Source organism: Centruroides vittatus, unplaced genomic scaffold, assembly GCF_030686945.1.
Source record: "Centruroides vittatus isolate TY-2023 unplaced genomic scaffold, ASM3068694v2 contig_976, whole genome shotgun sequence".
In the NCBI taxonomy this organism is placed as follows: domain Eukaryota; kingdom Metazoa; phylum Arthropoda; class Arachnida; order Scorpiones; family Buthidae; genus Centruroides; species Centruroides vittatus.
Genome location: NW_027122649.1, coordinates 1649291 through 1665321, shown reverse-complemented (window position 1 = coordinate 1665321; position 16031 = coordinate 1649291). Strand labels below are relative to the sequence as shown.

Genomic DNA, 16031 nt, shown 5'->3' with positions numbered 1-16031 from the left:
AGCTGAGTCATCTTTGGACGAAGGCAAGGCAATATCTGGAGTGTTTTCAGATGCTATATAAGCAAGAGGGCATCCAGTTGACTGCAAGTAGTCTTCGTTGCTTTGTTTAACTTGCTCGTTTGTTGGATATAGCTCTACTGCCGTTTGGAAATGATCAAGTTCATCTCTGGATAAATAGGCTCGATTTCTTGTCGTCAGAATGTTCAGATCTCTATCAGAGAAATCACCCGAAGGTAGATGTTGTAAGACATCTGTGAAGGAATTATCTGCGCTATTTTGTCTATGAGAATTACTAAGTTCTCATAAGAAAAGAATCAAATGAAAATGTAATGTAATGTCCCAACAAGGTAGTAATGTCCCAACAAAGTAATGACCATTACTATGTTGGGACATTACTTTGTAAAGAACAAAGCACTCGAGTAGAGAGGAGTATCTTTAACAGGAAGAAGCTGACGAAAATCACCAAACAAATAGATAAAAAATCCACCAAACGGCTCATTTTTCTCGGGGTTTATCTCCCTCAATCTTCTCTCGATCATGTAAAGCATTCTTGCACCAATCATTGACATTTCATCGATGATGATGAATTTGAGCGACATCATCTCAATCTGGAATCTCTGTGCAGCTTCTCCATTTACAGATCAAAATTTCGTACTAACGACAGAAAGACAAAGAAGAGAATGGATCGCAAAGCCATCAATATTGATCGCTGCTACTCCACGTTTTAAAAAGAAAACTTTTTTAAACTTATTGTTCTATAAAGATTCTTTATATTTGTTGTGCATCTATTGTTAGCGATAACATTTACCTTTCAAAATTACCGTTTAATGCTTGTCATATTTTCCGACCACTAGATGACGCTTCTACACGTGCGTGCAGGAAGCGACTAAAACTTGACTTCATGCATTCCTTGTCAACATTACAACTCTAGAATGAGTTCTCCGATCTTGATGAAATTTTCTAGGACGACTCATCATTAGTGAAGAATGAACTGATTAAAATTTAAACTCTCAAAAATGATCCATACTTAAGACAAACGTGATCTTCGTTTTGACCCCTATCTCCAGTTCTACAAAAATGGATCATTTTTGAAAGTTGAAATTTTAATCAGTTTTTCCTTGAGTGACGATAAGTCGTCTTAGAAAATTTCATCAAGATCGGACAACTCATTCTAGAGTTATAGTGTTGACAAGGAATGCATGAAGTCAAGTACAGTATTAGTCGTCACTTCGTTCCGACAATTAGGTTAAAAGTATGTTATTACTGGAAGGAAAAAAATCAACATTTTGCAAGTGTTCATATCTGATAATTACTATATTATGTAAAGGAAGGTCATTTTTTTATTGATCACGATAACAGCATCACGTCATATCATCACGTTACTTCAATCAAGATGTTGATTTGGAGCATATTATTACTTCTTTTCGCACTAATAATTTTATGGAAATATGTTTTTGGAAAAATTAAACTTCGGAGACAATTATCTTCATTTCCTGGGCCTAAGTTGGATAATTTTCTTCTAGGAAATTATAATCTTTTCTGGACAAAAGGAAAGAACATTCCTTTTCATATCCGTCAGTAAGCCATTTCACAATAATTACTTATACGTTTTAAATGTTTTAATATCAATTTATTTAGTTATAAATAATAAGTTTTATCAAATTAAATTGATAACAAATATTTCTTTTAAAATCACAAAATTTATTATTTGCTCATTATAATTATATACTGATAATTTGATGTTATTGAATATTTTTTAAATTATATGTTATAAACAGCTGCATATATATAATTTTATTCGACGAGTAAAGTTTACTCGTATCTTTCGTTTTTAAATTGAAATTATCATCAACTTAAATGTCTTTATTTATTTCATAACAGAATAGACGATTAGTTATCATATTAATATAATTTTAGGCTTATATTCTTATCTGATTTTTTATCTTGAACAAGGAAAAATAACTTATTGATTTTTTCGTTTAGTTAATTCTTGTAGTATTTAAAAGTATTTTAATTGTAGGTTAATAAAATTTCAAAAGAAAATAAACATTATTAAGTGAGATCTCGCAACCTTCCTCATTACAACGTATGGCCACTGATGAATTATAGTTAATAGTAACCACTTCTTCATGACTAGTATCCAGTCAAGAAGAAGTGATTCCCGTTCAACCCTCAACCCCCATCTGGTTATAACACATTGTGCTAGTTTTTGTCGATTTAAGTTGGTCTCACACAGTGAAACTTATCACTTGTATAATGGTTTTAGGAACTTTTAATTTCAACTTTTATAAAAAAATGTTTTTAAACCTGATTTTACTTTTATTTATCAGTCTTATTTTTTAAAAGTAAAATAAAATTTGTTTTATATTTCAAAAATACAAAATTTTTTTTAAACATAATCCACTTCGTAATTTTTTATCCATCAACAGGTAATAGCAATCTAATCTATATTATATTAAAAATTAAGAAAAAATTTTCAAATTTTTAAATTTTTTCTTAATTTTATTTATTTAATATTTATTTACCTGTCTACCTTAATTTTACCTTATACAGCACACTTTTTAAAACAAGTTTTATTTAGTCAATTGCCTAATTTTTAATTTCAATTTGAAATTAATAAACAGCTATGTAAGTAAAAAAGATATAAAAAAATATTATTTGTATTATGGGTAATGTAATTTATATCTATTATTTCTTTTGTAAAAAATAAGGACTGAAAAGGGGTCATTTAGACCCGAAGTGCTCCATTTTACAGGCATCTCCGGACAGCACCAATATATTGATAGATACTGATAAAATAGTTTGAAGAAATTGATATTTATCTAACTCCCAATTGTATTTCCGCGGTAAAAATGTTAAAAAAAACTATTGTTTTTATGAAATTCTTTGAGATAAATATACTTTTCGTGTGATTAATTATAATTTTCATTAAAATTAGACCGAAATATGTTGAAGTTGTGGGGAAAGTAACATTTTTATATAGTCAATTGACTGTCATATTTACGAGTAATCACTCGTATTAGTTATTTTATATAAATCTGAAAATTCCTAAATAATTGTAGCAATTATCAGGGTTGAAAACAAATAAACAATGTGGGAAAGCCCAGCAGCAACATTGCTAGCTTTTACTTCTTTAATTTGTGCTATAAAACATAGATTTACATGAGGATTATCAATCGCTTTTTCCAAAAGCATTTTAAAGGCAGTACTATTTAAGCGGCGAGTGATGACGTATCTCATCTTCAGGTCACCGAGCTGACCATGTCTTTAAGGTAATGAATAGCTCAATTAATAGTTTTCCTAAACGAATTCTGTGATGACGTCATTACATCTTAAACAATTAGCTATCCATAAGTTTCCATCAATGACTTCAGGAAAACTTTCAATACTCAATGTTAACATATGAAATTTTTCTTGTATAATAAATTAAATATAATATATTTTTATTTTTACATTCATTAAATATATTAAAAATATATAAATATAAAATATATTTTTTAGAATTTCCTATAACGTTATTATCCTTGGCTACAATTTATCGAGAACATGGATTATGTCGTGTTTGGATAGCTGTTGATCCTTACGTGATGCTTTTTTCGGCAGAAACTATTGAAGTTAGTCACCTGGTATTATTTCATAATTAGAATTATAAATATACGAAATAATGTAAATTTAAATATAATTGTATAAATAGAATTTTTAATGTGTTAATTGGTTGCAGTAAAAATTTAAAAATATACATTAACTTCATATCATATAATTCGAGAACCAATTCATCTCAAACATTTGGGATGAATTGAGTTGAAAAACAGATAAGAGGGAAAAATTTTGGATTTAACAAAGGAAATTTCATTCTTTGAACGTAACTTCTTAAAACGCAATCATTCTATATTGCATTAACTGCCAATTAAGAAGGAACAGACAAAAGACAAAGATGATCCAGTTAATGTTGTAAAGATGAATGACGAAAATTTAGGCGATTGTAAAGATAATATGATAGAGAATACAGTGGCCTCTCCACATCTGAAGTAATATGGCCGAAAATGATCCGAATATTAAAAAAATCTGGATAAGGAGTGGGATAATTTTAGAATAAGACAAGTGTAATAAAATGTTTTTGCTCAATTTGATGCTGATGTTTGACAATTATTACAATTAGTTTTGAAAGTATTGTGTTAAAGTGGCTTGTTTTGTTTTCGATTCGCTGACGAGATGCTACATCACACCAATGCCCAATCGTTATCACATCAGCGGTGGTTGATGCATTGTGGTTGAGCTTCTACGAACTTCAATGCGACCTCAATAAGAAGAAGTTAAAAAATGTACGCACTGCAGCATGGGAAAGTAAGATTCGAAATACAACACATTTTGAAAAATTTTTAGTTGTCTTTCATTAATCGGTTTCCTTTATAGCGGCTCTTCTCGGGTTTAAAAGTGTTTTGTACTTGTTCGTGAACTACACTGGATTTTATTTGGGAAATTACAATTGTTTCAGCTCACACTTCCAGGAGAATTTTGTAATCTAGTTCTATTTTATCTATGTACACGCGGTGTTTATACTTTGTTATTGTATTGATATTATTGTGTCCGTGTTTATTCTGCCGGCAGAGCGCATTGGTACTCTTTGTGTAACATTAGATACACCTCCTTTGGTTATAAACGGTTCCCAGCCTAGCATCACGAGATCCCCCCACTCTTTTCTTCTCACCTGTCCTTCCCTTTGCCCTCCACCCTCTCCTTTACCTTTATTCATCTATTTATCCTTGGCTATATCTGTGGGTAAGGCCTTCTCTATCTATCTATCTCTCTCTCTTTGATTAGTCCGGATATAGGAAGGACCGATGTAGAAGAGTCTACTGTATTCCATACATTACACTCTGTAATACAAATGAAAGTTTTTCATACGCGTTGTTAATTATAGTGTAGATAAAAATTGTTTACAGATCAGCGAGAATCCTAGTATCGGGGCGAAACATTTGATATCATGTTTTACATTTTATTATTAAAAATAACATTATAAAATTGAATTAACTACAATATAAATAATACGAATAAATTGAATAAATAATTTATTATTTTTGATAATTTTCTTAATAATAATTTGTCAAATAATTTATAGAATAATAATTTTTTTAGCCCATTTTAAACAGTGACACGTTAATAACTAAAGACGATTCATATAAACTACTTCATTGTTGGCTTGGAACGGGTTTACTAACGAGGTAAAATATTATTCTTTAAATATTCTACTTAATAAATATATAAATAATAATCAGTTAATAGATATATTTACAATAAGACGTAATTTGATATTTGTTAATTGTTATTAACAATTCAGCTAATTTAAAGTACTATATATACATATAGTAGGCCTACATTACATTTTTAATAACATAGTACTGGTAATAAATGGAAAATCAGAAGAAAAATGATTGCTCCGACGTTTCATTATCGAATTCTCGATCAATTTCTTCCGACATTCGACAAAAATGCAAAGATTCTCGTTAAAAACCTTGAAGAATATGAAAGTGAGGATTGGATAGATATCATACCATTAGTTACTCTTTGCACTTTGGATGTAATCTGTGGTAAGAAAAATAAAAATAATTATTAAAATTATTGAATTTAATATAATTGAATTTAAAACTCTTGTTATTACAGAGACGGCGATGGGAGTTGAAATAAAATCACAGAACAAAAACTGCATGGATTATATTCAAGCAGTGCATGAGTATGTATTATTTTGAAAATGCAATTAAATTATTAAGTTCAATAGAACTAACTTCATTAAACATTGTTTTAAACTTCATATAATGATTTTTTCGTAACATTTGTAATTGGATTGGATCGTGAGTCGTAAAACATAAATGGAACACACTACTTATCTGTTACTTAAATAATAGTAATAGGAACTATCGAAAACAAGTTGATTGGCATTCGATTAATAAATAAAAATACAGTAGAGCGTCGATAAGTGGAACGTCGGTAAGTGGAATGGCCGGAAAGTGGAACGATTTTCAGTCGGACTGTGTCGTGCTGAATCGAATGTTTTTGATACTAAATTTACTTCTAAAGTATAATTTTCATGTTTTTTATATTCTTTAATATATTTATTTTGTTTGTACAAAATGCAGAAATAATTTTTAACGATACGATAGCCTCGATGATTATTATAAAAATTTTCGTTAGGCTTAAAATCGACGAAAATTCAACACGAAGCGACACGCAACAGAGAAAAATTCAACAGGAAGCGATACGCAACGGAGAAAAATTTGAACATCGGACAGGTTAATGTATTTTTTCGTACAAAGTCGGAAACTGGAACAAATCATTAACTGGAAGGACCCCAGTTCCCAATTGGTTCCACTTTTCGACGCTCTACTGTATTTTAAAGTTATTAAGTTTTATACAGTTTTTTTTTTATTATACATTAAAAAATAACTTAGAAAGTAATCCTTCTCTAAATTTTGTTTATAAGTCATTTCAATTCAGAATCTCATAATATAATTTAAGAACAATCTTACTTCACCACCGGCCTTGACCGTTCGGCCACCCGGCGTCTAGCCAGGTGGCCGAGTGGTCAACGCTGATGGGGAGGTTGTGCCTACCGCTTTGGGAGATCCAGGATCGAATCCGAACGGATCGAAGCTGGCTGCTAATGAAGATCAGAAATGAAATCGTAATCAAAATCGTATCGAAACTCAAAACGCGAATAGAAAAGCGATGCTAAACGTAATATCCGAATAGTGGATACACTACTCAAATGCTAACGTAATTGGTAGAAGTCAATTTCTGAATTATAAATGTAACGCTAGGCTGTTACCAGAAAAAATCTCACATCTTTATGTGAGAAATCATAATAGTGAAGAAAAGAACATACTATCACTGGAAATCTGAAGCACTATTTGTTCCTTAATTTAATTATACTGATAATAAAATATTTAATCTTAATTACAGGTTTTCTAACATACATTTAGAAAGATCTGTGAAACCGTGGTTATTTAATGATTTTATTTTTAATCTGACATCTAATGCGGCTAAATTAAAAAGAACTTTATCTGTACTTCATGGCTTAACTAAAAAGGTAAATAAATACTTTTGTGTTTTATTTTAAAATATATTTATAATTTTGTTAGATTATTGAAATCACTTATTAGTGTTACATTTTCATTATTTATGCAAATCACATAATATTTATAAGGTAAAAATATTCACATTTTGCATAATGCAATGAAGGAGAATTGATATGACCAAATCATTCTGAAATGATTTGCGATTAATTATGAACAGCGATTCCTTGTAATGAAAATTATATTTCAATATGTAAAAATATATACAACGAGCAATTATTTATTGTGACATCGTCACTATGCCGGGCTGCAATTTTTAATAATTTTTTAAATTTAAAATATATGCTTTCCACCTGAAATTTTTCAATTGAAATAACGTAACTTCCTAACTTTTGATTTTGACCAGAAATTCGTATATAGTTAATCGGGGCTCCTGTCCCAAATGTTTCCATATCTGGTCACGGCTTTAATCTCTCTAACTCTGTTCTCAATATTAGGGACGGACGGACAGATCACAGTGGGAATTTGTAGGTATACAATTTTTTCAAATTGGATTTCAATAATTTGCATTTATTTATTTTTAATAAGATATTTAATATAGCCTATATCAGGGATGGCGAATTTTTTATGCCCGCGTGCCATACTTAGTTTTAAGGATGTTTATATGTGTAAAAGATTTAGACTCCAAATAACGATATTTAAAGAAATTAAACGAATATGCTTTAATTACAATAAACGTAAAAAAACTGATTAAGAAAAGGAGGATCAGACGGATGATCAGGTAAACCAAAAAGGATAATTGAAAAAGAGAGGTGATAAGTCTATATTGCTTATAATGAAAGCAAGGAACGAATACAAATGGAAGTTTGTACAAATTAGAAATAAAAAATTTCATATGGATACAAAATGTTACTACATTTGTTTAATTCGATGTTATACTCATTACTTAACTAAAATAAACTTGGAAATTCTTGTATAAACAATCGATAGGAAATGTACTAAGATAATGAATTTCAAATTGAATCGTTTCTTATCCAAGGAAAATTGAGATTTCTTTATATTTGTATTTTCTAAAATTTACTTTAATTTGTACGCAGCGAAAAATGTTCTTATATATGGTCCATTCTTATATAGGATATTTCAAAACACCGTGTGTAGTGTTACACTTCAATGATACATATAAAACTACTTTATTTTATATACAGATTCCGCTAGTGACCCGGGAAAGTACACTACATTCTTTGACTTGCACAATTTCAGTCAACAACCGTTGTTAGAAGAAAGTACATTATTTATTATGGCACATTTATCATAATGAAAAAGGCTTCTTATAATAGCTGTTATTGACTTTATTTCTTTGAGTGAAAGCATGCAATTTACTTTCTCTTCGATTGTCCTTATTTGGAGTTTCTAATGAGTTCTGAAAATAAAATTTGTTTTACATTTTACAAAATTATTACGTAAAATACTTCAGATGTTAGATTATCAAATATTATTTACTGCATAGTTATAACAGTGTAGTTTTAGTGATTGAAGTGTACACGAACTTTTAAAACACTGTGTTATAGAAAAGTTCTCTTTTCTCGTGCAAGTAAATTCACCCAAGTAAATTACACGTTTTAATTATTGAAACAAATTTATGTTAATATTAAAATTATGATAATTTTTATTTAAAGATCTTAAAACAAAGAAAGGAAGAATTGAAAACGTCAGTCGATAATTTGACAGATTCCTCTATTGAAGAAAGGAAAAAAGAACCTCTTCTTGATACTTTGATTAAACATCAATTTCAAAATAAAGATTTTACCGACCAAGACATTTGTGAAGAAGTTGACACTTTCGTATTTGAAGTAAGATTTATTCAGTTTTTTTAAAGTAAAGAATGTGTTTTCTTCGTAAAATTATTAAATTGGTATTGCAAAGCAAAGTTAAGTTTAGTTAATTATTTTTAAATTTAAAAATATTTTCGGACATTAGAATATAATTGAGATAACAGTTGCTACGAAATAATTTAAATATATTTTTAAAATATCAATGTGAAATACATTCTTATTTACTATCAATATTTCTTAAACGTATTCAATGTAAATAGAATTTTTTGCTTTTAATAAGAATAAATATTTTAAAAAAATTATATGTATTAATATAAGGTTTAAAATATAAAGTGACCTAAAAGGCAATTAACTAAGATACCGGTATATAGGCCTATTAAGATTATTAAGAACAGTTAAAATCCGTGTTAAGCGGCTACGGATTTTCGATTCATTCCCTTCGTTTCATTTCATTCAGTTTCTTCGTTGCAACTTTTGAATCACGTTATGTACTGTACTGTACCATACCTAAGATCCATGTGGGACAGATTGGACATATCCTCCCAATAGTTTTGTCCCAGCAAATTGTTTTCCTCGCAAAAGATTTTTATTTTATACCATTTTACAATAATTGAAAGTAGAAACGAGTCTGTACACAACAAAACACCTTATTTTGTATATCCGTCAATCTCATTGTCGTTCAGAAGCGGTAATTGCTAATGAAGGTCTTCCACAAGGTGAACCACTTAGTCCTATTTTGTTTAATTTATTCGTTAACGATTTCCCGGACATTTTTGATAGTCTTTAGGACTTTACTATGGGTGTATCTATATCACCGGAGGTAGAATTTAACTGTGTTTTGTTTGCCGATGATATTGTAATATTTTCGTATTCGCCTATTGGCTTTTAGAAGAAACTTGACCTTTTATAGGATTATTGTAAGTCTAATAAACTACTTACTTATTAACGAGGCTAAATCTAAAGTAATGGTTTTTCAGAGAGGTGGGCAGACTGGGGAAGGCTGATAAATTTTATTCATCTAACTCTGAGTTGGAGATCGTCTCGTCTTACAAATATCTGGGTATCTATTTTACTCCACAGGGTTCATTTTCTTTTCACCTAGATAAATTGTTTTTGAAATATAAACTTCAACTTTCTCATTTAATAAAGCTTATGGTTAGAATGAAGCAGTCTTCTATTAAGTCATGCTTTCGATTGTTTAATTCCTTGATACGGTCAAGTTTGGGATTTGTGTTTCCTATTTGGGGATCATCTTTTGTCGATAAACTAGAGAAGACGCAACTGAGATTTATTAGATCGATATTTCATATTAATCGTTCGGTGCCTGGACCTGTTTTAAGATTCGAATTGAGCCGTCCGCCAATGGCTTTACGTTAGCTTTACATTGGCCATTTTTAGATACTGGATTAACCAAATTTTAGAGTTACCAGAATCTGATCTTAAAAAGTTGGTTTATAATAAATTGAAATTAATAGGTAGAAATCATTTGGTTGTAACTTGGTTAAACAAAATAATTTCTACCTATTAACTTTGGTTGGTCTTTTTCAGTTGAAGGTTTATTGTCTGATTTAGATTATTCTACTGATTACTATACTCAAATTTCTGATTAAAAAAAACTCTTTTTAGCTGAAATATTTCAGTCATTAAAAGATAAATATTGGGCCCAAGATATTCATTATATTGAGCAAAAGTGTAGTTTTTTTGAAACTTCCTTATCATCTCCATGGACACTTCGATATTATCTATTATCAAATTTAAATTACAATATTAAATCTTTAATAATACAACTGCGACTTAATGACTATACTATTGTTTTAACTGGGCGTAGAATGAATATTTTGGCTCACTCAAATTGTCCTCTTTGTAACAGATTTTGTGAAAACGTTAAAACCACCTATTTGTATCTTGCGAAACTACTGAACACTTAAAGAATACTTTTTTGACAATTGATTTTGATATGTTTTGTTTATATGATAATAATTTAAGTTCTGTAATGTTGTATAATATTTATAAATTCTTCTGTTATTCATTAAACATGTTAAATAATCTTACTAACTTAAGTTGTATTATTTATTTTCCTTTACATTTATGTATAATAACGTTTGTATTTTGTTAATTTTGATATGAATTTGTAACCCCCTTTGTAAAGGCGAAAACCATAACAAATAAATGTTGATTGATTGATTGATATCCATCAATCAATTTCGAACCCGACAATAAAATTTTTCTTATTTATATGATGGATCTCGTTGACTAAAGGCAATTTGTTTCGCGTTTAGCTTTAGTACCACAAAACAAATTGTTTTCAGATGTATTTGTAAAATTCTTAAAGTGAGCAATCGAAACGAAAATGATGCTTTAGGATACACTTTAAGATCCCGATGTGTGTAAAATGAACATTTCAACATTCATGATAAGTTGACGACTTGCGGCTTGAGGCTCGTGCAGCCTACATTTAGTGCTCTCAAGATTGACAGGTTGTGGTTCATGTCATAAAACGTATTGCGTTTGCGAGAAACCACGTCATAGGATACCACGTATTTAACGATTTATTCGGTCTTCATCATATATAAGGTTATGTTTTTTGAATGATTTTTTTGCTTTATTTCACTTACTTACCGATTTTATGGTCCCCCATCGCGTTGTGAAACGTAAACTGCAATTACGGTTCATTTATTACATTGATTACCGCCAAATCGGTCCCCACAGTTTACAGAGCTATTATTAACTCTAACACGACCAATTAGAGAGTAAAAGGCGTATAAACAAGAAATTTAAAGCCAATTAACAGCAAGAAGGTCTCTATAGACTTACTATAGGAAGGGGGAGTTTCCCAGAATATTTATGACTAGAGATTAACTCTTTTGTCGGTGTACAGGCAGACAACCTAAACAAAATCCAATCCAAGTAATTATATTGCGAACATCTATTAAATTTTAAATGATTGGAAATAATAAAAAATAAGTATTGCTTATCGCACCGGGGAGCCGACGCCATAACAGCACTGTAATTGACACTCCCCTATCATAAATCACAACTTTGAACGTAAACATCTCGGGTTCTACTGAGGCTATAATGACGCAATTTGTTTTGATAGCCGCAGAAACATTTCAACTTTGTAAGCAGTTTGTTAAACAATACAATTTTTTTAAAATTTATTTTTTTAATGAAAATACGTCGAACTTTTGTCTTTTTAAAAATTTTTTCTCGTCAATTATAAAAACAAATACGATAATCAGAGAGACAGAAGTGTTTATAGACAAAATAAAAAGACAGCGCATCTCTAGCGCAAAATTCAAGAAAAATATGGCAATTTTAAATTATTTTACAAAAAAACTGAGCCTCAGGGATTGTCGTTTTTTGCGTTTTTTTCGAAAATGCAGGTGTCAAAAGGTTAATGTTTCAAATTACTAACTTTGATAATAGAAACATAGTAGTAAAAATTTTGCATTATTAAGTGTAAGCTATATTATTAAAAACAACTAATAAACATCATAAAATACAAAAAATTGTTAATTTTCTTGTAAATCTTTACATCTTAAAACAAATTATTTATAAAAATCATATTTAAATAAATAAATTTCATTAAGATAAAACAATGTAAAGCTTTAAATTGGAATTTTTAAACCTTGCATTTTATAATTATTAACAGTTATAAGCATTTTATGTTTTATAAACTTCAACGCATTGTTGTGTTAGATTAGCTTTTATTATTTATATTAACTTTCCAAAAGAACGCAAAAAGAGCAAAATTGTATGAATTTATTTTCATATTTAGTTATAATTAGGGTTATGTTTATTTTCTAGGGTCACGATACAACTTCAATGGGCATATGTTGGGCACTGTATCATCTAGGACTCCATCGAGATATTCAAGAAAAAGTGTATGAAGAACTCCGAGGAATATTCGGAGACGACAAAGATAAAACATTAACTGCGGATGACATTAGAGAAATGAAATATTTGGAATGTGTCATAAAGGTTTGTATTAATCATATTTAGTAAATATGCTGTATATAAGTCACAACCAACCCTCGACCCAAGAGGTCGTAATTTGATACCTTGGAACTTTGTCAACGTAGTTGTATTTCTTTGTTTTATCTCTCGTGCCATTATGCAACCATAATTAAGCAGATACAAGAAAGTTTTGTTAATTCGAACTCGGATGGTTCGAAATCCTGTTAGTTTGTGACTGTACATTTATCCAGACCGGGGATATAGCGATTTACATGTTAAGGAATTCGTTAGTTTGATATACGGCTACTTCGTAATTCGAGATGAAAATTCTGTCCGAACTGTGATCTACGTATGTTAGCTCGTTCGTTTAGATCGAAGTGTCTTCATACTATACGAGAACCATAGATCAAGAACAAGTCTAAAGTGGCCAAGATGGCTTTGCTTTTAAAGTAACACATTTTCGAGTGTCACCTTACATATGCACTACCCCTTTTTTCTCTTATCTGATAAAATACGGCTGCGTTTCGGGATTGAAAGATTGGGCTACAAGTAACAGATTGAGATATTTGTAGGACTCTAGGCTACTACGTTTGGGCGACTTACTACTTTGTAGGGCCACTTTAAAAATAATTTAGACTACATTTCCAGGAATTTTGCTTTACTTTCTATAAAACCTATCTGGCGACCTGTGATGTTCTCACCGGACCCGTGCCGTTTACCTTCAGTTTATTTATATTATTATTATTAATTTAAATTATTTAACGAAAATAGCGTTTTGTTTATGTGGCCATATTCCATTTCGTTAATAAATTATATCAATTACATGATAGTTTTTACGGAAATATGCAAATTTCGGATAATTCAAAATCGCGAATATTTCGTCCCGTAAATTTCGAACTAGTGAAAATATTCTGTATTCATTATGACGGGACTAATAGAAAGATGAAAATAAACTCTGTATTACTAATTAGCACATAATATTTTAGTATTTAATGCATTGGAGGTTATCATATACGTTGGTACTCAGCAGGCTTAGAAACTTGCAACTACGTAAGAAAGAATACATGGGACCCGCCGAAGTCTACGAAGTTTATTTGCGGCCGGCATCCAGAAAAGGTTGCTCGTCATTGCTGCATATCCTAATATTAGTCGTAAATTCCGTTGGTGTCTTTGAGAAAGGTCTATTGTGTTGAAGTTGAAAAAAAGTTTAAATTTGTGACATTCGTCATTTATTTAATCGTAACAGGTTCTAAATTATTATCTTCTTTTCACGCATTTCAAAAGAGCCAATTTCTCAATGATTTATTTATTGCATGTTTCTTCTGCTATTTATTAGAAAGTAGTGTAATGCATAATAGTTAAATAATGATATGTAATTTGAATATTATTGTATTTATAAACTATATATTATGGCATATATTCATGTATCATTTAATTCTGCAGGAATCACAACGAATTTCTCCATTCGTACCATTAATTGGACGTTCGTGTACAGAAGATTTCAAAATCAGTAGGTTTCAACCAATTAAGAATATAATAATTTAATATTTCAGAAACATAGTAATTATACTTAAAATTTATAGAAAACTATACGATTCCTCGAGGTACATCTATTGTGATATTTGTTTATGCATTACATCACGATCCGAAAGTATTTCCCAATCCAGAAGTGTTTGATCCGGACAGATTTCTCCCAGAAAATTGCATCGGAAGACATCCATATTCATTTATCCCCTTTTCTGCTGGTTCTCGCAACTGTATTGGTAAGTTTTATGAGCATAAATGAAAAATTTGATTGTGTTTACATTATTATATTTTAAATTTTATTTTAAATCATAAACATTTTAATTTTTAGGTCAAAAATATGCTATGATGGAACTGAAGACAATTGTCAGCAGAGTTATTATGAATTTTGAGGTCAAATCAATAGATCCTCCAGAAGATATACTTTGCAGTTTCTCGCTGATTCTTAAACCTGAAGGACAATTAAAATTGAAATTGAAAAGAAGAAAATAATACATAAAATTATTTCTAAATAAGAAATCACTTTAATAATGCATATTTTTATATTTTAAATTTAAATTTTTAAACTAATTTTATTTGAGCTGATTTTTAAATTAAAAATTTCTTAGTTTATTTAACACAGTTGATTAGACGATTTCAATGATATCAGTTTAATAAAAATTATAAACTGGACCATTTTGATTTATCCTATTTATTTTTATTAAGAATGTAATTCATTATTTTTTAAAAATACCAATATAATTATCTACAATAAAACATTTGGGACATATCTATATTTTTCAAAAGAATTTTTCCTTTTATACATAATACATACATACATACATATATATATATATATATATATATGTATGTATATGTGTGTGTGTGTGTGTTATGGACAAAGTGATTAATACGGGCATTATGAATAATGACCAAAAAATCGGCCATTGTAATAAATTTCAATAACTTATCAAATTGACCGGTCATTATGAATACTGCTATCACCTACTCCGGCAAAGTGATAATAATAAGTTGAATGATCATCGACATACGCTAGCCAATCGGCACTCAGTTGCGCGTTTGTATTGCGTTTAGTACCGAATTTGGCGGCAGTCGCGACTGTTTGTGCTCGCGACAGATTTCTCCCAGAGGGAAGCCGCCGATTGTTTAACGTCACTAGTTATTTATTCACGGTAGTTCTTGAACACACGTATCAATAACTAGTATGTATCAATATCTAGTAACGTTAAACAAACGGCGGCCTGCCGGCGGCTCCTCTCCGGGAGAAATCCGTCGAGAGCAAAAACAGTCGCGACCACCGCCAAGATGGTGCACATAGGTAAAATTTTGCCATTTAATTAATATAATTAATAGTACTTAGTTTTAAAAGATTACATGTTTTTTTAAAATACTTTGAAATAATTCACAAAAAATAAATATTTCTAAATGAAATAAGTGGAGGTTTTTTTAATCAAATTTTAAATTCGGTACTAAACACGATACGCACACGCAACTGAGTGCTGATTAGCTAGCGTATGTCGAATGATCATTCCTCAACTTATTATCATCACTTTGCCCGACTAGGTGATAGCAGTATTCATAATGACAGGTCAATTTGATAAATTAATCAATATTTATTACACTGCCTGCCCTGTTTGGTCATTATTCA

The 16031-nt window shown here is 30.0% G+C and overlaps 1 protein-coding gene across 2 annotated transcripts in view; it reads left to right on the top strand.

The window, feature by feature from the left end:
• Nucleotides 1–16031, top strand: part of LOC136985742 (cytochrome P450 4c3-like) — an 84810-nt gene that overhangs the window by 32315 nt on the left and 36464 nt on the right. The window contains exons 1-8 of one of the 2 annotated variants that reach the window (XM_067283089.1): nt 1352–1574; nt 3502–3614; nt 5137–5222; nt 5398–5588; nt 5662–5731; nt 6958–7084; nt 8747–8920; nt 12710–12883. In XM_067283089.1, the coding sequence (XP_067139190.1) occupies nt 1394–1574; nt 3502–3614; nt 5137–5222; nt 5398–5588; nt 5662–5731; nt 6958–7084; nt 8747–8920; nt 12710–12883 (1116 nt within the window). In that variant the 5' untranslated portion in view covers nt 1352–1393. Of the gene's footprint in view, nt 1–1351; nt 1575–3501; nt 3615–5136; nt 5223–5397; nt 5589–5661; nt 5732–6957; nt 7085–8746; nt 8921–12709; nt 12884–16031 lie in introns of those variants that run through there. The other variant, XM_067283088.1, reaches the window with a different exon arrangement.